Source organism: Alosa alosa, chromosome 9 (assembly GCF_017589495.1).
Source record: "Alosa alosa isolate M-15738 ecotype Scorff River chromosome 9, AALO_Geno_1.1, whole genome shotgun sequence".
In the NCBI taxonomy this organism is placed as follows: Eukaryota; Metazoa; Chordata; class Actinopteri; order Clupeiformes; family Clupeidae; genus Alosa; species Alosa alosa.
Window position 1 is genome coordinate 33,207,614 of NC_063197.1, and position 25,012 is coordinate 33,232,625.

Sequence of the window (25,012 nt, forward strand, 5' to 3'; positions counted from 1 at the left end):
GTTGGATATTGAGTTTCGTTATAAATGTATCTTTAGGCTACAAATCGGTTCGCTAAATATGCCAACCTGTTCGTAGGCTATACTATAGGCACTGTTCATCTTCCTCGTCCACATTATTAGTCAAACTCTCAATACCCGTTATAACGTAAGCTACATTTCCAGTTGGCTACTCAGTTGGCTTCAGATAATCACAAAGTGCCTTTATGTCGCTTATGGGAAGGAAGACAGTAACAATGTTGTCCTACCTCATAACGAAGTTCGGCCTTCTGCATTTTATCTCAAAACACAGAGACTAAACGTCATCTTTGCAGTATACAAGTAATGGCAAATGTGGTGTTCAGCTGGTTACATTTGCGTCAGCAAAAAAGTTGGGGAAGCATTGATTTTGCAAGGTGCTAGTCTAGTTATTTCACACTGGAGTTGGACTACAGCAAAACTATCTTAGGAAGAAATCTGTGTTCATATAGTGTCGTACAGAAACTCAATCACTAAGGTATCAGACGCTTTAGTATTGTGATAAAGTGCAAGAAATGTTAACCTGGGTAGACTATTTCATTCAGGGCCAACACAGGTGTAGTAGTACAGTATGCAAGTGTCTCAACATCAACAATAGTAAATACACGTACTGTTTTTAAATTCATTAGTAGGCCCACATGCATATAGTTTACTAATCCCCAGACAGCATGTGTGCAACTTAAATCATAAGACATTTGTCATGGTGCACATGGCTTATGGTGGAGCAATGGGGAGACCACACCAAAAGTGAATTTGAACAAAAAGTAATTTATTACATACATTTGGTGGAAAAAGTTACAAAGTAAGAGGGAAACCAAGTATGTAGTGCAAGTCAGCATTTGTAGAAAAAAATGAGAGCCACTGCAACACTGTCCACTCTAATGTTTCTCATGTGTCAAAGGGAAAGAATAATTGCCATTAGCAACTTACTGCCAATGCAATTACAACATATTTATAAAATACACATGTGTATATTTTGTGGTATGTATTCATGGCAACAATGTTAAACGTTTATAGATTAAACTGCTGGCTTCATTAGTCCATCATGCCTGTTTCATTCTGTCCCGACCGTGGAATGCTTTGAAGCGACAGTAGACAGTGAGGGTCATTCAAATCATTTGTAAATATAGGCTAGTTAGTTAATTTACTCGCATTTGGCAAGGCGAAAGTGCATGCCTATTTTAAACCCTGTAGCAAGTGACGGTGGCGTCCTCACCCCTCCTATCAGTTCCTATGGCCACTTGGCCAGTGCGAATGCAAATGAAAACACGGTTTTGGGGGAGAGTAGTTAGTAGAACTGATTTAGAAGTGGACTGTTCCTATAACTACATTCCTGTAAAGCAGCACCAATGTAGTGCAGTGTTCCTACCCAAACAGCAACTTCATATGGCTATTTTACAAGCGATAAAACCTACTCTGAGTGATGTTTGCCCTATTAAAAGTTTGTGCCATCAAAATGATTTTGGAAACGTTATTTTAAGGTAAATACAAATACTCTTTAGGGGGACTTTAAATGACACATGTATACACGTTAATTCAAGGCAGTCATTAGGCTGTAAATGCTATTAGTGTCTCCCTATGTCGGTGTAATAGAAGAGTGTCAGAGAAGCACCTACACTTTCTATCTGTCAGGGACCTGAAATGTGCATGTGGACTCATGCACACACATACACAAACATTTATACCCAGTTGAGGATGCTGGGAGATCACTCTCCGCATCTTCTTTCTGTAGCCTGTAACTGCCTATTCAGGTATTTCTTTTCGATGGCCATCCCTTCATGGTCCTTGCTTCATGGTCAAGGCTGTGATTACTCATTCTTCTCTCTCTCCTTCTAAAATAATGAAGATTAGATTAGATTCAACTTTATTGTCATTGTGTAGAGTACAAATACAGGGACAACGAAATGCAGTTTGCGTCTAACCAGAAGTGCAAAAAAGCAGAAAAGTGCAATGTGACACACAGTATAGACCGGTGGTGCAGTATAAGCAGTAGAAGACATATAGTGCAGTGTAGACAGTAAAGAATTATACAGTTAAGAAAGTGGTATGGTTTACAGTAATATAAATTAAATATAAATATGTGCAATGTATTAGCAGTAGCCTTATAAGAGCAGGATAGAAATGGATATGCAGTGTGAACAGTGTATGAATATCATGTACAGACATGTGCAGTGTAGTCGCAGTAACATTATAAGGCTAACAAAAATAATACAATATAGATATACAGTATGCAGTATATTAACAGTAATATTATAAAAACAGAATAAATTTGGATATTCAGTATGAACCGTGCTTAATTATACCACATATAATATTCTTATAATATATTCCACATCCACATAATCTTTATTTACACCACAGATATGTGCAGTATAGTAACAGTCAACATTATAAGTAAGTGTATGCACATTAAGAACAGTAAAGAGCTGTAGAATATAGATGTATAAGTGTAATTGCACTATGCATATTTTTACGTATAAATAGAATACTATGGATGGTATAGGGTAGTGTAATTGAAGATAAAAACATGTTAATAAATCATAGGGCTTAATTATACCACATATAATATTCTTATAATATATTCCACATCCACATAATCTTTATTTACACCATGCTCACTGGAGGACTGAAGGCATGAGCTCACTTGCCTACTAAAATAAATATTATTTTATTGCATTTGTATTGGTTGTTTAGTAAAAAAAACAATCGGTCGGCAAGTTACAACCGGTGTAATAAAAAAAACCTAAGATTAAACGTAAGGCATAGGTAATAAAAACCTAAGATTAAACGTAAGGCACGGCTTGCCTGCCAGCCAGCATTGATTATGGGCAGTCTGGATGGATGGATTGATAGACAAATACTTTATTCATCCTGAGGGAATTTTAACTAGGCTATTTCATTCAAAACCAAGACATATTTGCCCTTTCTTGTTTGTCAAATAGTCTAACACGAACTAAGAAACTATATTTCTAATTCAAACAGTTTAGATTGTCCTAAAAACTTTAAGCTATCTACTAATGTCAACACGACTAGCAAACAACAAAAGTCACCAAATAACAAGCATTGCAAATGTTACGGTCATGCACACATTGTGGAATTGCTGATAGGCCTAATAACGCCGTAATAACCAGAATAATTTGCAATTGCAACAAATAAAATGACTTTATTACCTGAGCTTATCCACGAGCTTCTGGTGTGGTAGTTCTGCTGCTCCGCATCCAGATCCAGATGTAACGTTACGTTAGCAAGTTGAGTGAGTCGATCTTCCGTAGTAAAACAAAAAAATACGTTTAAAACCTACCAACCAAACCACTGTAAAGCCTATATGTAATGTCTATGAGAAAATGTTCAAATATAAAATCGGTGCCTGAACGGCAGAAGTATTACACTGAACGTAGGTTGGTAGGCCTATTCCTGTAACGCAAAGCGTGCCGTCAAGCAAGCCATCAACCCCTTGTTGCTGAAGGACTCCTTCGCACGTTTACCGCAGTAGGATTCGGTGGTCACAAAGCATAGACGTCACAAAGGGGTAAATGGATCGTCCAGCGACAGCAACAGTCATAGCAACGACGCCAACATTCTATGAGAAACATTTTAATGTGAGATCGGAACGTGATTATTACATCATCCGGAACTTTTTCGCAAGCCGGAACAAATTGTTCATGACAGGTGCTTTATTGCAGGAAAAAGTGTTCATAACCAGCGGTATGCTTGGTCTTAGTTTATCAGTAGTTTAACTTTATTGAGAATTGTTATTGGGAAATATTCCTAAATCTGAATAGCAACACAAGCAGTCAGTTGTATTGGACTTTTTATTGACCTGTGTCAAAGTATTGACCAGTAAGCCCTCTTCCTGCATACACACAGCACACAAAACTCTTGCCCTTCCACACCATTCATCACCCATCTCTATGCAGCCTTTACACAACAATCTCCCCTGTGCCTGTCCACTTTACTGTTGTCCTGTCTTGTCTAGTACATGTGAGGAAATTGAAAGTAAATCTGACTTTGACAACCGGAACATAGAATCTTATTTAAATGTCAATACCAAGAATTCCATCCTCAGGATAATATAAAAACAAGCTATCCATTAGAATTTTACTACTACTTTCAAATAAATAGTAATGCCTTAAGGACAACACACTGACAGACACAATTTTACTGCATTTTTTATACCCATCAACTATATGCATTTGATGTGACAATTTGATGTAACTTGTATCCTGTGTACTATCATCACAACTTGCAACATGATACAATATGCCTTTTCTTTTGAGTAGAATTGAAAGACTTTGGCGCGATGTCTGGATGGGGGCCACCAATGTGTACTACCACATTTTTCAAATGCTGGAGGAAGAGGGCCACCTCGACCTGACAAACACCACCCACTTCTTCTGTCTGCATTACGTCTTCCTGCCTCGTCTCCAGTTGACCTTGGACCTGTTTCGTGGAGGATGGGACAACCACCCCTTGAGGACAGAGCAGAACATGACACCAAACCAGCTATGGGAGCTTGGTCAAATGCAGCATCCAATTCCCGATCCAGAGGTAGGCAGAGGAAGGAGAACCACCTTTTTTGGGAATGTAATGCATGTTCCTAAAGATTGCTTTTGGATTGCAACATGTTTTGCACAAGTTTGAGCTGATTTACTTACTTTTACTTGAGTCTGCATTGTTGGCCCACATTATTTCAGGTTATATTTTATGAACCATTATTACAGAAAACAATTATTTTAATTGCTAATGATCATGATTGTAAACTTGTTTTATGCTTTCTTGTACTTGTTAAGGAGTTAAACATTCCTGAAATAGATTGGGAGCAGAGTGGAGACGTGCCAGAGAACCATCTTGGAGTAAACATTCCTCAGTTCGAGAGCCCACTCAGCCCAGAGGAACTCAGTGGACTGCAGGAACACATTGATCCGTTGCAGCAATCACAGTCCAATGGTGTGGACATTTATTTGGCAACGGTCACATATGTCCAAAACTTGGTAGAGAACCATTAAAGGTATAGTCAGTGATTGTGTTATTGTTTGGAGACTGTTTGTAGCAAAGATTCTTGAGTGCAGCAAATCTTTTGTTTCAGGAATTATCTGATGATGAAAGAGACAGAGGTCAACTGTTAAGATAGCCTATTTATACAAAAATACTATATGGGACTGATGATCGTGGCATCCATGAGCCACTATCTGATATGAGAGACTCCCGGAGCGCCTTAGACTTGGGATGTCTGTACACTGATGAACAATCGCGTTAAAATGTCATCAGTTTAATTAACTTAAATGTTAGGGTGACTGTACACTGTTAAACAAAGCTTTGTCATAAACCAATATAGAGCTTGCATATTGGTGAATAACATGTGGATGAGGGAAGCTCATAGCTAACTTATAGATAAAACACCAGTTAGCTCCTATCCGTTTTGCCACTTTCCGGTTGGAAAAAAAATGGCAAAACGGGCGGGAGATTGGTATGAAATATGGGCGAGACACGTAAAAAACGGGAGTGTTGGCAGCTATGAGTCAAACACGATAGCATCATAGCAAAGTTCTTTATAGTCTGTAAATATAGCTAGATCTAGCATCCTACAGAGACATCGATTATGGTCCTGAGCTAGCTAAAGTTAACCTAGATTAGCTGATGCTAACCAACCCAGTTAATCTGAAAGGGCTCATAACCGTTTAATGACATTTTTCTGATCAAATATCAGTGCAATGTGTGTAAAATAATGCAAAAAGCACTACTTACAGTAGATGCTTCTTGATCACCGGCTCTTTCCATCATCCACTCCAGATTCTACAATTCTGCTGAATGTCGTGGTTAGCGTTTGCCTTTATCTCGGCTCTGCCAGACTAGCTGTGGCTGCACAACACTGCCATCTGCTGGTTGTTCAGTGGAGGGTGTCTTCGCATTCAAATCTAGTGGTATTTATTTGTGGATCTTGGTGTGCAGTAGGAACAAAGATTGTTAAGGCGGAGCAAGATGTTTCATCAGGAGCCACTTCCGGGAACCCGGATCGCACGAGGGGGGGTCAAAACCCCCCTTTATGCAGAGCAGAGGCAGCGACTGCTCCATTGAAGTCTATGGGCATAGCTCAGAATTTCACCACATATGCTAAGGTCTTGGTTCTATAGAGTTAGGAATGTGAATTTCGGGCACGTTTTCATGATCCTCAAACCCTTCTGAACATTTCAGGTACATTTGTAGCATTTTTGAGCATTCCAGTCTGGAGAAAATCAACCTTATATCAGGTGTGCGCCGGTTATTTATGCAGCTGCTGTTGGCCGGTTGCAACGTACGCTCGTCAATACGTCATCGACACGCCTGCAGACAGGATTCGATCCCCATTTCGCGCCCATAGACATGAACTACGACGAAGTATCTTGCTCCGCCTTAACAATCTTTGGTAGGAATGTCTCAAAATTACGTCATCTACATAAAAGCAAAAAGGAGATTCACAAATGCAGATTCCACATACAAAGTCAAGCATATTTATTTTCAAATCTCGAAAATATATTTACAAAGACACGTTTATTTATATACATTTGTTTATTTATTTGTATGTCACAGTTTTATATTTGTATTTTGTACTTGGATATTTATAAATGTATGTATATGTATATATATCCTTTTATATTTATTTAAATCTTTTTTGAGACAATCCTCACTCCATAAAAATACAACTTTCTACAGTCATCCGAAAATGAATTGCCAGAGATAGGCTATGAAGGGAAAAAGTGCAGCATTTTAAACATGGCAAGAATATGTTTACCGGAACAGTTTGTTCTAATTTGTCTCGTGAAATTCGTGCTTGTGGGCATCAATCGCCTATCTTCTGTCCTTCTATTTCAAGTTATCATGAGTGTCATTTGATTATATAATCACAACAAATGATAATAAATGAAAACAGAATAGGCTTATGTGCTATAACCTACAGGTCAGTTAACTCCCGTATGTCAAAATAAACTGATTTGACCAAATTGTTTAGCGATCACAAACAACAACTTAACGCAACCTCAAACACCACTGTTGAACCCTAGATCCTAGGCTACTGCTTCAGTCATGTAAGAAATAAGCAGTTTATGAATTATCTTTACCCGTTTAATCAAGTCCACATGACCAAAATAACAGCATAGTTAAAGGCTGAGCTAGCATAACAGCCTAATATAGCCGATGCTGCAATTGGGTAACTAATAAAAAGTTTCATAGCCTACAATTAATTAACTTTATCACTCACATTCTGAGTTTTTCTGGGTGGTTATATCCATGCAGATCGTCTTCGAATAAGCCATCACTGTTATATGTTATAATATGTTACAGGATCATGACTTTAACGCCATTAATGTTACATGATGCTGACTGACGCTAGCTATAACTGTAACGTCTGGTACTGCCTACCAAAACCTGTCGCTGTTCAGTTGAAGCTAGCACTAAATGATCAAATATTGTTTGATTTTGTGTCAACTTTCAGAGGGAAGACATGTTCCTTTCTGGCCAAATTTCACAGCTGGGATAATCATCATCATCTTTATTGATGCCTGAAATGTTGACATTGCTGAAATACAGAGATGTAACCTACTGAGAGGCAGCTGCAGACAACTATGTTCAATGGGTTCAACTTGTCCCTTGCCTACCAGGTGGATGTAAACAAAGCTATAGAACCTAGAATACCTCACATGAAAAACGTTAATTTCCTCTGCCCACAACTGTTTCAAAATAAATGTCCTCACTACAATAATTCACTATTAAATAATTTAACTATTTAAACTACTCAACTATTTAACTGTTTAGACATTTCAACTGTCAGTTGTTATCAACTATGACTCCTGCCAACTGTTTCCAAATAAAAGTTTGTTTTGCATTTTATGTTAATATACAGTATGTTTATATTTTCATGCACTGGTAATTTCCTCGGAATTACATTTTCTAGTTTATATTAGTAGATTGAACACATTTTGATGTGGCTTACATTTTCAGACTATAACTCTCCCATAACTCGAATTCATTCATCAGGTAACAATCCATCCTTTGCAATGCTGTTTCTGCCTTTCGTTTATCTGTTCTGTTCAATAGGTTGTATCCACTCCTGTCCACTAGGTGTCAGTAGCCATCCTAACGTTCTCAAATATGCGCATTGCTACTAAAGTAAGACCACTTGCCTCGTTGTGTTAGATGAAAACTTTATAGTAGGAAAACTGAGGACCTGTTCGTTAACTTCTACTTCGGTAGAAGTCATTTTGGTACCATATTGACAATTATTAATCAACAGATGATTCCCCGGGGCAAAGACTTTTTAGTGCGGATATCCTTTTACTGGAAGCCTTTTTTTCAAAGGAAGGTTTCTGCTTGTGACCAACACGCTAAGTGGTGGGGTTATGCTTTCATTTGGAGACATCATTCAGCAGAGCCGAGAAATGCGAAAGTCACCTGGCAAAACTCGAGACTGGCACCGAACAGGTAAAGTGAAGCAAAGTTTTGTGATAAGGCATGTCTGGTTTAGTTTGGTTCGGTTCACATCAAGATTTTGTTTTGGGCAAACCATGAACTCTCGTACAAAACTGCTGCAGCAACTTGTTTTCGTGGCGACGAAGTAAATCATTAACTGTCAGAAGTTGTTGCAACATTACTTGCTTACACGACAGTCCGATGTATCAAATCTCCAGCACTGTTAACTGTGGTAATGCTTCTTCACAGCACGGATGGCTATCGTTGGGAGTTCGATGGGACCCTTTCTTCATTACTGGTATTTATGGCTTGACAAGATATATGTCGGGAAAGCTGTTAAGACTGTCGCAAAGAAGGTTTTGGTTGACCAGCTAGTTGCATCACCAATTCTTGGGGCATGGTACTTCTTAGGTGAGTTCACAGCATCATCTACCTAGGGTAGTTAGTAACCACCAGTAGCCAGAAAGTTCTAGATGTAGAAACTTCATGATTATCTGCATTGTTGACTTTTTAGACCTTTATCTTGACATAAAACTTAATAACTACATCCGACTTCATGATGTTAGTTGTTGCACTAAACTAAATTCTCATAAACTACTACCACTATTAACCACTCACACTAAGTAAATTGCATGCTTTTATATGTACTCAGACGAAGTCTAATAGTAAGTTGCATGATTTTCTGTCTTCTGTCCCAGGCATGAGTGCTCTGGAGGGACACGGGATGATGAAAGGCTGCACAGAATTCGCTGAGAAGTTCTGGGAGTTCTATAAGGTCAGGACTAAAGTGTGTTTTTCTGATTTAACAGACTGGGCCGGGCCCTAATTCAAAAGGCGGGCAAGTGTGTAAAGTATATCAACAAGCAACGTTCTCATGCATGAACTATAGCTATCATGTTGCATGTGGTAGTATTGAGTGGACTCATCAGTGTTAAGGTCTTACCTATGGCATTAGATTAGCAAATTGAATTTGCCTTGTTATTAAGATAGCTTTAGTTAGACTTTAGACTTAGTCTAGTTATTAAGATAGCTTTAGTTAGACTTTAGACTTAGCACTTTGCCCAGCATTCAAATGAGTGCCCACTGAGTTTCTTGAGTTGTTTGCAAAAGAAAGAAGTACGTAAAACCAAGTGAATGAAAAGAACGATCTCCGTGTTTTCTGCCCACAGGCTGACTGGTGCGTCTGGCCTGCCGCACAGATGATCAACTTCTATTTCCTGCCCTCGCGGTTTCGTGTTGTTTATGTGAACACCGTTACTCTGGGGTGGGATACCTATCTGTCTTATCTGAAGCACAGAGTAAGTACACATCCGTAGTCATCCACCAATCTCCCTGCTTTGGATAGGGTCTGTACAAAACAGGGAAAAATGCTGCCTTAAGATATCTAACAGGGAAGCGAGCCATTGAGGCATGTCCGAATCAAATATTTCTGTGAAAGATACCTTAGTTTTGATGAGTTTTGAAGGCAGCATTGATGTATCCTTCATGCTGCCTTCAATGTCAAAAATTCTATTTCATTGTGAGCAACCTATTGCTGCAGTCGAACGTTACGTTATTCTTCTTTCTGGTATCCTGACAACGTTGTTCTGTGTGGCTATCTTGCTAGGCTGTCCGAAACAAAGTTCGTTCGTAGCTGTTACCTTGATGCCTGCAACGGCGAGTGACTCGGCAGAGAGCTGAAGGCAGCGAGACAGCAGACAGCTGCCTTCCCTTTTGTACAGACCCATAGTTCTCTTAATAACCATTACCTGGTAATGACATGTGGCGAATAAACCACCTAATAAGCATTCACAAGAACAGGGCAGTATTCAAACCGATACAGACAAGGTCACCACGACAGTTACAACGTGCTCTGACAGACTTTGCCCAGGTTTGAGAGTAGCGCAAACTGGCAAGTCATAAGATCACTGTTACTATGTGCCTAGCTCAGGGACAATATGGTGGCAGCTACTGAGATCGAACTCACAACCTGGTGCTCAACTCAAAGACCCAGGTCACAGATGAGACCACTAGACAAACTGCCACCGTTTCAAAGTTTAAAAGTACTGTATTGTAACTCGTGTTCACACAGACGACGGGACACGGAGACGAGATGTTGATGGTGGAGCCGTCAGCAGAGACGAGTCTGGAGGCAGAGACGCCACTGCTCGCCGAGAAACTCAGTCTGGGGGCAGAGACGCCACTGCTCGCGGAGAAACTCAGTCTGGGGGCAGAGACGCCACCACTCACGGAGAAACTCTAGAACTGGAACTGCACTGTCGGAACACATAGCAGACCTGAGCAGAGCTATGCCAGGGCTGCACCGTAGTGGGTGGGATGCTCTACACTGCCACCTGCTGTTCGATGGGTTTCTCAAAGACCTCAGGGGCTCCTCTCATCTCTCTGCTTATAATAGTCATGTCTGCTTTGCAGCATATGCCCCACATCTGAATTGCTCCAAATGATATTGTGGATTGAGGATTGTTGATTGGATGAACTTTGTAAAATTGCTACAGTTCTGTTCTGTAGGACACCTTGTGCATTCCTGTTTGGGGCTTTATGGGATAAGTGTGAATGTATAAGTATAAGTATACTCTTTTGATCCCGTGAGGGAAACTGGTCTCTGCATTTATCCCAATCTGTGAATTAGTGAAACACACACAGCACACAGCGTACACACAGTGAGGTGAAGCACACACTAATCCCGGTGCAGTGAGCTGTCTGCAACAACAGCGGCGCTCGAGGAGCAGTGAGTGGTTAGGTGCCTTGCTCAAGGGCTGTCAGTAAGTCTCTGTCAGTAAGCCCAGAGAATGTCTAATAAGGGGAGAACCGTCACTCTCGGGGAAACTTCCGGTTTCTGAACTGGTTGCAGTTCCTGTTCTGGTTCCACATGAGGGCGCTCAAGAATAAGTGCAGAATGAATGGAGGCCTGTGGAGCTGTACCCCTCAAATCCACTTTTCTCGGGATATAATTTTTTGCCCAGAAATTTGTATGTTGCAGTCGAAAGAGGAGGCAGAGAAAATACAAACCGCTGAGTATTATATTTTTTGAGTCACTTATTTGTTCTAAAAAGCCTTTCAAATGTGTCAATGACGTCCTTCATTAGCAGAAAGCTAGTGTGTTGTGGGCAACAACGACCCAACCTGTAAGGAATCGAAAGGACGTGACTACTCGTTCATTCAACTTTTGACCTATAATCCATATTGAGCTTGCAGAAACCACAATCAAATATTCAATTTCTCAATGACAACCAGGTGAAAGAGACAAATTTAGCCGTCTAGCTCCATAGACCCCTATTGTTTTTGCACTTATTCGTGATCGCCCCTAGCGGAACTGCAGCAGATTGCAGGTACAATGGAGTTAATAGGGAGTGATCCGGCTCTCCGTAAACGTGCTCTTCTTTGAACTAGATTCTGTAGGCGTTGCAGTGTTTTCTTCTTAGTAAATTACACAGGAAGGATGAACGTGTCTTGTGGGCAAACCCATATCTAGACGCCCATCTAGGCCAAACAAAAACCACATCCTTTCCAATAGCAGAGCGGAGTGTTTAAACTATGTGATGTTGAAATCGTGCCGATAAATAATCCTTCTATTTAAAAAGACACCTGACACCAGGGACACAGTCAAGGCTTAAAGGTATTTAAGCATAAATAATGTATTGTAAACAATGTGATGTTTGAAGTATGTGTACTTTTTTTATTTGATTAAGGTTACAATTATCACCTAAATCTATTATCAAGAACAAAAGATGTTCCAGCATACAAATTGATTTGTTACTACAGAAAATGACTGTAAATGCCTTGTGTTACACTCAGTGTGTAAGAGTACTGGGAAGCACAAAACCGCTGTGCCTATCTGATTATCACCGTTGGTTCTGCCGTCAGAGTAAAATCCTCAGCTTCACCTTCTCCCAGTGTTTCACACTGCCATATTTGCCCTCCAGCAACTCTATTGTAAAGGTCTGATGTTACTGACCAATACACTCCATGCTGCTGAAGTTCTGTTCTCCTGACCTCTGCTGAGCCTTCATTAAGCTTGACCACCAATGTGCAGTGGTACTGTACAAGATGACTGTATTTTGACTGTTATTCTGTGAGTTTGTAATACATTTTCATTCACTGCTGGACATTTTAAATGTTTGTGCTAGTTCTACTTACTTATTAGTTTGTTTGGCTGATTTATGAATCTTGGATAAAGTTTCCCCAGTTATAAAATGCTAAACAGCTGTTAATAATTCTTATTCATAGTGGGTTTTTAAAGATGTGTTTTATTGTATTGTCTTAAGTCTTGTGGGTAAAAACCTGTTGGATAGCATTTTCTGAGATAAGACTTCGCAAATAACTGTAGTGTTGCTTTCCAATCAGCATAGATTTGTATAAAGTTTTGATAGCTCCGTCAGATCAACTGGAGTTATTATTAAGTTTCCACACTCCTATCTTCTCTCTTTGTAGGCACTCAATGAAACACATGAAGCAGTTTTGTTGTAAAAATTCTGCCTAATTAAACAGTGTGTGCGTGCCTCAGCTGCCGCGGTTGGGTCAAACCTTCCCGTTTACTCTGTTCCCATCAAGCCAGAGATATAGGTACCGCTACAGGTTGGCCTCAGCCCCACCCCTCCTTCACATCAACATCCTGCTTTCAAGGATGTGGGCTGCGTGATTACACAGAGATCGCTCGCAGGCCACTATTGTTTCCTGTCATTTGCGTCCTGCGCCATGGCGAGAGCGCTTCCCATCACGGCGCTGCTCCTGCTCCTGCTCACAGGACTCTGTCACTCACAAGGTAAGGACACGCTGTCTCGTGAAGTATTGTGTGCTCCTGATGTCTGAGCTACGGTTTCAGATGCAAAACAGCTGCAGATGAATGTCTTGTGTCAATATAATAAAGTTTTGAGTGCACACTGAGCTGTTAATAGTTCCTGATGGTTGAAATGTTTGTAGGCAGCAAATAGGGTTCCAAATGGAATTGTCTGTTTTGGTCAAACTTGATATAAGGACAGAGAAAAAGAAAGTGTTTGGTTCAAAGACTATCTTACAGTGACAGGGTAGCCCACACACTCACTATGCGGTTATGAACATGCAACACCAACAGGAGGACCAAAGTTGTGTGTGTGTGTGTGTGTGTGTTGTTGTTGGTAGGAAGTTGGGCACGTTGGCAAAGATTGACTGAAGCACAAACACACAGCGTCAGTTTTGCTTTGTTGACAGAGGCCAACGCAACACACCCATCATTGTGATACGGCTCAGGACGCTCACTTTTAATCTCACTCTCAATGTGTGAGAGTTGCCAGCTCTGTATTATAGTGGTCACAAGGGCATACCATTATATCAACAGTTCATTTAAAATGTAAATTATTGCGAAGGTGCAGTCCAGTGCAAAGTCTTACAACAGCACATTAAGTGCAGTACATTGAGACACAGGCACAAGGTCTTTGAGTGTGTGTGTGGTAACTGGGCCACACTGGCCAAACACTGCACATGTACTGACTGTGCTAAACAGATGTGTGTGTGTGAAACACTGCACATGCACTGACTGCTAAACAGATGCATTTGCATGAATAAACTAATGTGGTAAAGAGAACGTCCCCAAGGTTCACCTGCAGACTACCTGTACCTGAAGAGTCCCACTGCATTTGCAGAAGTCAGCACAGCAAGGTGCTTAACACAATACACAAAACGTTTTCAGGCGCTGTGCCAGAATTCAGGCGTGGGCCAGGCCATTTACGTCATTTATTTGAAAATGGGCAATTACATATGACTGTAAGTGTTTGTTAACTTTAGGCACAGACATTTTCCTTGCTTCAAGACCTGAAAAGATTCCTGAAAGAGCTATGTGGGGAGAGCAGATGAAGTTGTATCTGTGGAAATGACAGAGGTGGAAAAGTCCTACCAAATATCTGTGCCAACCATTCATTTAAACCAGCTGATTCTAATTAGCACAACTCCTCAGCCAGGTGCACCAGGTAGACCCAATACACTGTTGGACTTTACTTTCTGAAGCTGGACCTTAGCCTGGCAAAAGCAAGACTCATTCACAAAGTGCATAGAGTCTGGTCACTCATGATTGGAATTTGTGTACAAGAACTTTTAAATCATTGGTCCGGCCAATCCAATCACATTGATCAATCAGAGATTCCTACAGTAACGTTACCTCCTACTTCGCCAAAACTTTACAAACTGACAAAAAACAGCATTGGCAATCAGGAAACAATGTGTGTGGGACTATAGCTTTGCTGTAAATACATTTCTGCATTTTAAATATTTGCAGATCTTGTTCCTGCCGTTTGCCATTTTGGTTTCGTCACTCCCTGTCGTTGCTGATTGGCCAGGTAGTGTAACCCAGCGGTCCCCAACCACCGGGCCGCAGGACATTCCTAACCGGGCCGTAGCCTACGACATGAGTTTAAAAAAAAAATGCATGCAAACTAAATTTAATTTGCAATAATGTCACGTTTTTACATGGCATAGGCCTATATGTAGTTGTTTGATTGCACGCATGTTTGCATTTTGCAAGGTCTATTTTCTTACGTCTGTGTCCCGCCTTCAACACTTTTACATACAGTATTGCCTTCAGCGCTGCGCAGCCTCAGATCAGCTCACTTCACTTGATCAGTTCTTGGCGAACGATAGTGTCACACGAAGTTAACTAAACTGCTAAAATGAGCAACAAAAAACAAGGATCTTTAGCAGGTCACTGGCCAGAGTGTTTGAGTTGCGAGAGCCGCTGCAGAGATTTCTTACAGAAAAAAAGTCACCGTTAGCAGCATATTTTAGTGATGAGGGCTGGGTGTCAAAACTCGCTTACCTGTGTGACATATTCGGGTTGCTTAATGACATCAACCTGTCACTCCAGGGGAGAATGACGACTGTCTTTAAACTGGCAGATAAAGTCGCTGCATTTAAAGCCAAGCTTGATTTGTGGGGACGACGAGTGGACCGGGGTGTATTTGATATGTTCCAAACAGTAGTGGGGGTTTTGGGAGAGACTGAGGCAGGGCCCTTTCTCTTGCAGCTGGTGTGCGATCACCTTGTTGCGCTTTCAAATGAGTTTGAGCATTACTTCCCATCCTCCAAAGATCCACGGCAAACCAATGAGTGGTGAAAAATGACGGTGGTCTTAAGAGTGTGTATAAGGAAACCTCTCTGGCGGGTTTTTGGATCAAAACCAAAGCAGAATATCCCGAGATAGCCGTAAAAGCGCTGAAAACGTTTCCCACCACGTATCTATGCGAGGCTGGGTTTTCGGCAATGACTGCAACTAAGACAAAATTGCGCAATCGACTGGACATTTCAAACACACTGAGGGTGTCGCTGTCTTCCATTACCCCCAGATGGAAGCTTCTTGTTGCAGGGAAACAGGGCTCCCACTGATTATATTCGTAATGCACATTTAGTTCCCATGTTTTGTTTCCATATTTTGTTAAGCAGCTTCAAGTTGTTCAATATTCATAGTTCATATTGTTCAATTTTCACTTCTTCAAGTTCACGTTTTTCACAAGAGATCGTTACCTTCACTGTTCATACATAACTGGAGCTAGTTCTTTTCAAGTAATGCATGCACAACACATATGGAACATGGAACCCCCCGCCGGTCCGTGAAAAAAAAAAATAGGAATCAAACCGCTCCATGGTACATAAAAGGTTGGGGACCCCTGGTGTAACCGATGGAAACGTTAGTGAACTATTGAGTTCTAGAGTAGACTAGTCTCTTCAAGTGGGGTGTAGCCTACTACGAATCTCGATTAGTGGGTTAGCGAGGTATGTTGCGCTCAAAGCCAGGCTATGCTGTGACACGAAAGTGGATCTGTTTTAGTGTCGCTATATCACCATGTATCTTATTCTGTCAACCAAACCTCCTCCCGACCAGGTTATGTGCTAAGTTATAGCTCAAATCGTGTAATCTACCGCACACTGACCAATCAATTGTCTTAAAAACGAAGTTATCTCACGTGTAGGATTCTGTCATATATCTTACAGGTGGAGCTCCACCTCTACTAACATTTTGGATCTCGAATGCGCTTTAATAGTAACATGACCCTAGCCAGATGAATTTCGTTCCGCTTAGCTCCGCCTAGCTTCACTCACATCCATCTGGGACCTCTTCCATTGAGAGCGATTTCTGCAACCGACTTTATGGTTCCAGGGCCGTTTCAAGGAATTTGGGGGCCCCACCGCATAGCCATACAGTTTAAGTTCACCCACAGTTTATATAAATAGCAATTTAAAAATCCAACATAAATACAAGTACACACACACACACATAAGATTAACCTTTCAGGCCATCAGTGGAGATATCCTTAGGAAGAGCCTGAGGACTGAGAAATTTAAGCTAAGGACCTTGCGGGAGAAAGAAAAGATATGTTAGCATTTCCATATTTTGATATTTAGAAGGGATGCAGCTGCTTTCACAACTACCAATGCTTACTGTAAAAACATCCCAAGCTAATGTTATACAGTACATTGACCTAGGCCTACTTGTAGCTTAACATAGCATTTAAGCATTCTGCGGTTTGAAAATTAGACAGACGCACCTGGTGCTTTAAAGACAGTAAACAGCTGGCTACTAGACATGAAAGTTCCAGTCTGCTTTGATGCACGGAATTTATCGTGTGGTTTTCCTAACCCCCATTTGGTAAATAGATTATCACGGTCGAATAGTTAGTATAGCAGAGAAGCTATGCCACTTTCATCAAAACCTATTACAAAGCTATAGCAATGTTATGTCATTAAATACGATAAACAGTGATTCTGGAACAGATCTGTGTCTTCCTTATCCCGTTAATAAACATATTACAGTATGTAAACATATTCCGTCCGTTCGGGAAAAAAAAAGTTGTGCTAACTGTTCTAGTTTGTTACAAGCAGCATGGGCCAGTTGTTAACATAAACATTTTTTGCTAGGCTAGCCTTCCTGCTGCGACATTACACCATTTATACAAGACAAGTAGAGATATTTTATCCAGTGTAATTTATCACTTACCACTATCTTGTTTTTTCATGTCATCCTCTTCCTTTCTCTTCTGGCTTCGGGACGCATAACTCCACTTCATTATGACTGCCGAGGTTTTATATTTTCGCGGCAGCAGCAGAGACCACAAACCTGGCTGGCTGGCTGCTGTCAGCGACTACTGAGAGGGGCCCCCTTGAGGGGGATCCCGGTATTGCCGGTAACAGTGTCGTTGCACTTTACTGCATTGACTATCAAAGGGGCGCTCACAGTTTGGCGTTGCATTTTATTCTTAACCAGTCGTTGTCTTGGGGCCCCTGGCCAGCTCGGGGCCCCAAGAAATTGCTTGGTTTGCTTGCCTTCTAGTGACTGGCCTGTATGGTTCAGCCAATCAGGACGCAGGGCGGGAGTTTCATAGCGTAGAAGCGACTGTGAGACTGTTATTAGCGTCACGGGTTGGCTTCGATGTGAGTGGTTGAAGTAGCACGTCAATAGATGACGGACAAGTGGCTTATTCAATCATATGCAAGCATTTTTTGATTAGCCCAGCCTTCTGAAGCAACACTTCAATGGTGCGTCTCCACGTTTCACGATTGGCCAAAGTCATCCCAACACCGAGAACGCGCACAGATCTGAGCTGAAAGCCTAGTTTGACAAATATATTACATAACTGCTATCGTAGTATCAGTAGTATCTTAACGTATACCCCTAAGTCAAGGCTTTGTCAAGCCTCGATATGTCTACATAGCCTAGATATGTCTAACATGCTTCGTAGTAAACCCCACTGAAAGGAGATCTATAGAAGGCGTGGCCAGGCTAGGACTTTTCCACTTCTGGTAAATGATTAATAGGCTGCTCTTATCTATACCACAGGAGCGACATCATCAATAAAGCCACCTGTGACGTCAACACTCACAGCAACCCCGTCATCAACAAGAACAGTATCTACATCATCATCAACAACAACAACAACATCAGCAGCAGGATCTACAGGCAAACCTATCACTGTCTCATCTACAGCTGCCGCAGCAGCACAAAGTCCCACAGGGTCCCCATCCACAAGCAAAACCACAGAGGATAGAAAAGCAACACAGTCCGCAGAGTCCAGATCCACACCAGCTAATGCTGTCAGTGCTACTGTGCCCACTCACACCTCCAATGGCACTCAAGATGGAACTACACCCAAACAAGAAGTTAATGGAACTGCACCCAGTCAAAATGACACCGGTACAACTACACCTAGTCAAGATGGAACTACCCCACATTCAACCAACTCTACGACCCCCAGTATGAGCACCACACTTGGGCCTTACAACTCAAGCTCAACCACAAGCACAGGTTGGTGATCACGAATTCCTCATCTGAAACCAGCAGTAGTGTTTTTGGAGACGCAGTATCGACTGTGCCTCGCGTTTAATATTTGTGCTTATTTAACTGTGCTCATTTAATACCTGTGCTCATTTATCACCTGTGTTCATTTAATACCTGTGCTCATTTATTACCTGTGCTCATTTAATACCTGTGTTCATTTATTACTTGTGTTCATTTATTACTTGTGTTCATTTATCACCTGTGCTCATGTGTTACCTGTGCTCATGTGTTACCTGTGCTCATGTGTTACCTGTGCTCATGTATTACCTGTGCTCATTTATCACCTGTGCTCATGTATCACCTGTGCTCAGTAGGTCCTACTTGCCCTGTTGTAGGGCTTGTTTACTTTGACTACTTGTTCAGTATTTTAGGGTGTTTACTGTGAGTGTGTTTGTTTACGCTGGGTATTTGTTGTTGTTTGTGTTGTTTAGCTATTCTGGGTGGTGTCGTGAAGGGCTTGTCCAAGAGTCCTGGGTTGATTGCGGTGCTGTCCATCTTTGTCATCATTCTGGCCTTGTTGTTGGTGGTCGGGATAGTCAAAGCCGCCACCTCAGGCTCTGCAAAGTTTGAGAGGCTGGATGAAGTACCAATGGTAAGTGAAAAGACATTTAAAATGTTTTAAATTTGTTTTCTTTATAGGTCGTCTGAAAAAATAAGTGTTATCCACAGCTATTGCTGCTTAAGCCAGGGCAGATCAGGCCCTTGTCATCGAGGGTTAGTTATAATCTCTTTTAGTGCATTTACATTAATATAAATACACATTATTACATAATACATTTACCTCTGTCTGTCTCTCTCTCCCTCCCTCTCTCTCCCTCTCTCGTTCTTTCCCCACAGGGTCACATTAATGAAGACTCTCCTTTTGCTCAGTACCCACCCAAATGAAGAAGTCAACTCAAATGCTTAAATGACACAAATGAATGAATAATGACCTTGAAGTGCTGTGTATTTGTAATATGTGTTTATGAGCCAAAAAAAACATTAAAGAAATGATGAATGTTAAAAAAAAATGATATAGCATCACATTTTCTTTTTTTCTGAGCTACATTGTACAGTGTGTGTGTGTGTGTGTGTGTGTGTGTGTGTGCGTGCGTGTGCGCGCGCGCTCTGTGGACACTGTGATCCCAGATCCCTCATCTCATGGCAGTTCCATGTTTTCTTTTTTGCGATGATTGGATGTTGTGTTTGGAAGAATTTGGCAGCTTATGTGAGAGTTCACCAAGTTTGGCTCTCCTGTGGTAGGACTAAGGCCCCGCCCCCTCCTGTCCTCCTCATCAACACGCAGTCAGCAGCCGAGGATGGTAGCTACGGTAACTGTCCGTTAGCGCAGCGCGCTGGCAAAAGATTTCCTCTAATTCTAGTCATTTGCCTCCTGCGCCATGCCGACAGCTTTCGTCATCCCTGTAATTCTGTTGCTAATTTCCACAGGATTCTCCCAAGGTAAGGGCATTAGGGTTGCAAATAGAATATACTGTAGTGTGGATCTTCTTCTAACACCTGAGCTACTGTCTCAGACACACAATGTCAGGGCTCAATGTCATAAACTTGTTGATACAAAAGGATTTTATTTGCCACACACATATAGAGATGCTTTGTAAAACATGTAGTGGAATGTCATTTAGCTGCTCAACTTCCCTGTGCAGAGATATCACTAACTATAAGTATAAAGAAGAAAGATTTAGAAGATTTTGAAAAATACATTGAGAGAGAAGGAGGTAAAAATGATGTGATGAGATTTTTTTGTTAAAAAGTGTTTAATTATAAGACACATCATACAGGAGCAGTTCTGCCATTGATGGTGTTTTGCATCGACAAGCCTGGGAAAGGTTGTAGTCTTTATTTACTGGGAAAGGTTGTAATCTTTATTTACTGGAAAAGGTTGTAGTCTTTATTTACTGGGAAAGGTTGTAGTTATTTACTGGGAAAGGTTGTAGTCTTTATTTACTGGGAAAGGTTATAGTCTTTTTTTTTTTTGTGGCAAAAGGATTCAAGATAGATACATAAAATATGTTTGTGCTTATAGATTTTGAGTTTATTGTATTAGTGGCTCACAGGAAATCTTGTTTCATGCCAGACATAGGATATTATTTTATTGGATATTGCGGGATATCATTAAAATAAATTTCTGACCATAAGTTTACCATAATACATTTCTAACTCAAGGCATTAAGAAAATCCTCAACATATGGATTCTGATGTATTTTATGCCGTCATCAGCAGTTTGTGTTGATGCATTGGAATGTGGGAAAGGGGGTGGAGAGTGCCTAGTGCCTAACCGCATAATAATTTAACATGTGTGTTTAATCGCCTAGCCAGTTAGCGTTGCAGCAAGCTGGAATGTCCTTGGGCAAGTGCCAAGCATTTGAATGAAAGATGGGTCTTGGATCAATTTTCCTCATTTGTGAGGGAAATGTTTTTCTAAAAACTATCATCAATAAGAGATCATATACATCACACACACACAGAGAGAGAGAGACTTGGTCAAACAAATTCATTGAATTGCCTCTCACAGTCTTCTATTCAAGTGCTGTAAACAGTCTTGTGGCTTAGATCAAGCCATATGATTCCAGCCAATCAGCACGCTTCTTCAGAAGCATTGAAGGGAGGGGTGTAATTTTATTGGCAAAGTTGAGCATCAACAACCTTTCACCAATCTTTTTGACAGTTTCTTCAAGGATGCATATTTGACATTAAAAAGGTCTCAGTGAATAATTAACCCACTGCCGTTATCGGTCCTACAGGAGCACCCTACACAACACCACCACGCACAGACATGCCCCTGCCTGGGTCATCAGACATAACAACATCGCCGCCATTAACAAATATATCCCTGATACATCCAAATATATCAGCTGATGGATCCACGTCATCACCATCATCATCATCATCATCATTATCATCATCAAAAGCAATACCCAACACCACCTCACAATATGTGTTGGTCTTGTGTGGACCAACCACAGCTGAGCACCTCAGTTCAAGATCCAATAAAGGTTTGGGATGCTGAAATCCACCTCCTTCTGTTTGCGATAACTGATATTGACTAATTGTTCCAATAGTGTAATTGTAAGCAGTTTTGAGGTCAAGTGTGTGCACCAGTGTAATGTTTACTCTGTTGCTGACATCCTTTCCCCCCTCTGATGCAGGCAAACCACTCTCACGTAACCTGTGGCTGATAGCTTTCTTATGTATTGCTATTTGCATAGTCGTCGGGCCACTGGTGATGTTAATTGCAAAGTGTCTACCACCTGCTGATCAAACACAGATTTCTGAAGGTAAGTTCATTGTAAAAGGCAGAGGTCCTACATCTTAATGAATTACAGAGCCCCCGGCCTAAGACAGAGGTCTCCTACCCTTTTTCTCTCCGAGAGCTACTTTGACAAAATGGACATGGCCGTGAGCTTTTATATGTTAGTAGTAGCATGTCATGTATTCACATATAGCTGATCTCCACCCAAAACCCGCTGAATAAGATTTGTATGCTTTTTAAAGGCTTTTTAAACTCATTTACCTTCTCTCTTTGTAGACTGTGAATTTGATTTCATAGGAATTTTAACATGTTTCCCAAGTGACTGGGTTATCAGATGTATGAACATCTTCCTCAAACCTTTTGAAGAGCTACTTAGAAACAGGTGGGGAGTTACTGGTAGCTCGCGAGCTACCTGTTGGAGACCCCTGACCTAAAGGGATATGCAAACAAATTAGACAGATTGATAGAAAGAAAGATAAATACTTAAGTATATAATACTCTTTTGATCCCGTGAGGGAAATTTGGTCTCTGCATTTATCTCAGTACTTTATTCATCCCGAAAGAACCAGAAAGTTCACTCACTACACATGCTCATGCAGTGTACACACATGCAAAGACCCCCCCCCCCACACACACACACACACTCAATGGCCCCATAGGAGCTCTGTAATTAAAAAATAAACAAATGATTGGTTAAATAAATAAATATTTATGTCTTAACGTGGCCTCCTCAGCATACCATAGCATAGAAGAGAATTAAGTTTCTCATACGCACCAGAAAGTTTTGTAAAAACTAAAAAAAAAAACTCTAAGATGACATGGGCAAAACATGTTTTTGGGGGCCAAAGATTGTTTCTGGTGCGCAGATACCATAACTTATGCACCACAGAGTTTTGCGTGCGGACGTGAAACTTCTGTTTTTTCCCCGTGTCCCCATAGGAGCACTTTAATAAATAAATAAACAAATAAATTAATGGGTTAAGTAAACAAACACAGTTCAATACCCAGAGAGCATCTGAAACATCCACTGACCCAACAACCCCGTATAGGGCCAGACAACCCAGTACTGGCTATTATCCGGATTATCATCCAGTAACAAGGAAACACACGTCTATTCCTCTCAAAGTTCTGCTTTCTCTCGTCCTTCTCCTAGGAGCAGGTGACTGATGGCCCTTTATCCACACCAGTGAAGAAGCTGACTCAAAGACATAAAAGACAGACCAATGCAAAAATGTGACTTCAAAGACTTGTGTGTATTTTAACTGTGTTCACTCTTAAAACGTAAAAATGTGTTCTGGACACAGAGATGTGTAAAAAAAAACACACACACAAGTTGTGTTGTTTTCATTGCAAGTTGTGTTATTTCAACATATATTGTGTAACAAATAAAAAAAGGAAACAACACAAACGTGTCCCTATCTGGACACAGAGATGTGCTAAAAACAATGCAAGTTGTGTTGTTTTCATTTAAGAATGTAGGCTACAGGGTGGAACAATTAATAAAAGTTGTAAAAACTAGGCTACTATTTTTCTCTTCTTCTGGCACAACAAACATGCATAAAAGATAAGCCTAGTAGGCCTAGCTTCTCCTGACAAAGATAATATCGAAAATCATTACATTGTAAGGCACAGAATTTATTTATGCACATTAATCAATAATGTCTGAATATAATAGTATATTATAATATATTATGTAAGGGATAATGTATTGTCCGCCGGTAATTATCAGAAAATAAGTCTCGACAGGGAGAACAGAACCCCGACGCGCAGCGGAGGTCCCTTCAGGGCGGAACAAGACCCCTCCGCTGCGCGTCGGGGTCCGGTTCGCCCTGTCGGGACTTATTTGCCCAGTAATGACTGGCGTTCTATACATTATCCCTTACTTAACATAGGCCCAAAAGTTGGGAAGGCTCATTCATGTAAATGGAACTTTCTGCAGCACTCTGAAGAGCCGTGTAATAAGTAAGGGATAATGTATTGTCCGCCGGTAATTATCAGAAAATAGCCTAAGTCCCGACAGGGAGAACAGAACCCCGAAGCGCAGCAGAGGTGTTTTGCTTCGACCTGAAGGGACTTATTTTCTGATAATTACCGGCGGACAATACATTATCCCGCTTATTACACGGCTACTTGCCAAAACGAGAAAAGAAACCTAACACAACGAATCTTTAAAAATGATTTTGCTACCATTTCGTGTCTTCGCTGACAAAATAAATAGTTCGCCACACAGATAGAACTTGACAGTTTCAGGTGTTGCGTGGCAACGTCTTACTAGCTTTCCCTTTCAGTGAAATTCCATTGCAATAAGCGAACAGAATTCTTGCGGAGGGATATGAAAGACGTTAACCAACCCGTTGCCATTGACAGCGGTGATTATATACTTTGCCGGTGATTTTATAGATTTATTACACGGCTCTTCAGAGTGCTGCAGAACGTTCCATTCACATGAATGGGCCTTCCCAATGTTCGGGCCTATGTTAAGTCTACATAAATCACCGGCAAAGCATTTAATCACCGCTGTCAATGGCAACGGGTTTTGTGCTTCTGATTAATGTCTTTCATATCACTACGCAAGGACTGGAACTTCATTCAAACGTGAAAGCAGACGGTTGATCAGCTGTGTTCTAAAGAATGTTTGATTCAAGTTCAGCAGCGTGTGTTGCGAACTATTTGTTTCTCAGCAAATGCCACGATGAACGGTAACAAATAGGCTAGGTTATGTAGGCTAAAGTCATATCGTGGGGAGTTTATTATTTCGTTTTGGCAAGTAGCCGTATAATAAGCGGGATAATGTATAGAACGCCGGTCATTACTGTGAAAATAAGTCCCTTCAGGGTGTGGTGAATTTTTGTAAGTTTCCTTATAAGATATTCTGTAGTTGTGCTAAAAGATGTTCTATACATTGGGCTAATGTGTAACCTCTGTGTGGTGGAAAGAGCAGGGGTAAATATAGCACAAGCTAGGGGCCCAGAGGGTTTACCTATCAGGATATGAATGCATAGGAGAGA

The 25,012-nt window shown here is 41.0% G+C and overlaps 2 protein-coding genes and 1 pseudogene across 4 annotated transcripts in view; 2 read left to right on the forward strand and 1 right to left on the reverse strand.

Moving 5' to 3' along the window:
- LOC125300380 (major facilitator superfamily domain-containing protein 8-like) overlaps positions 1 to 25,012 on the reverse strand; it is a 106,209-nt gene that overhangs the window by 57,044 nt on the left and 24,153 nt on the right. The window lies entirely within an intron of this gene.
- Positions 8,014 to 11,057, forward strand: LOC125300382 (annotated as a pseudogene).
- On the forward strand, positions 11,706 to 19,758 carry LOC125300381 (cell wall protein DAN4-like). Its single transcript, XM_048252280.1, has 5 exons — positions 11,706 to 12,073; positions 13,009 to 13,219; positions 18,257 to 18,721; positions 19,186 to 19,346; positions 19,592 to 19,758. The coding sequence occupies exons 2-5, from the start codon at positions 13,153 to 13,155 to the stop codon at positions 19,637 to 19,639; spliced, it is 741 nt and encodes a 246-aa protein (XP_048108237.1). The 5' UTR covers positions 11,706 to 12,073; positions 13,009 to 13,152; the 3' UTR covers positions 19,640 to 19,758.

What these genes read in the sequence shown, in the direction of transcription:
- LOC125300381 (XM_048252280.1), top strand. Translation starts at nt 13,153, where the DNA reads ATGGCGAGAGCGCTTCCCATCACGGCGCTGCTCCTGCTCCTGCTCACA. An exon ending in AGGACTCTGTCACTCACAAG is followed by an intron (nt 13,220 to 18,256) that starts GTAAGGACACGC and finishes TCTATACCACAG; the next exon opens with GAGCGACATCATCAATAAAG. An exon ending in GGCTGGATGAAGTACCAATG is followed by an intron (nt 19,347 to 19,591) that starts GTAAGTGAAAAG and finishes CTTTCCCCACAG; the next exon opens with GGTCACATTAATGAAGACTC.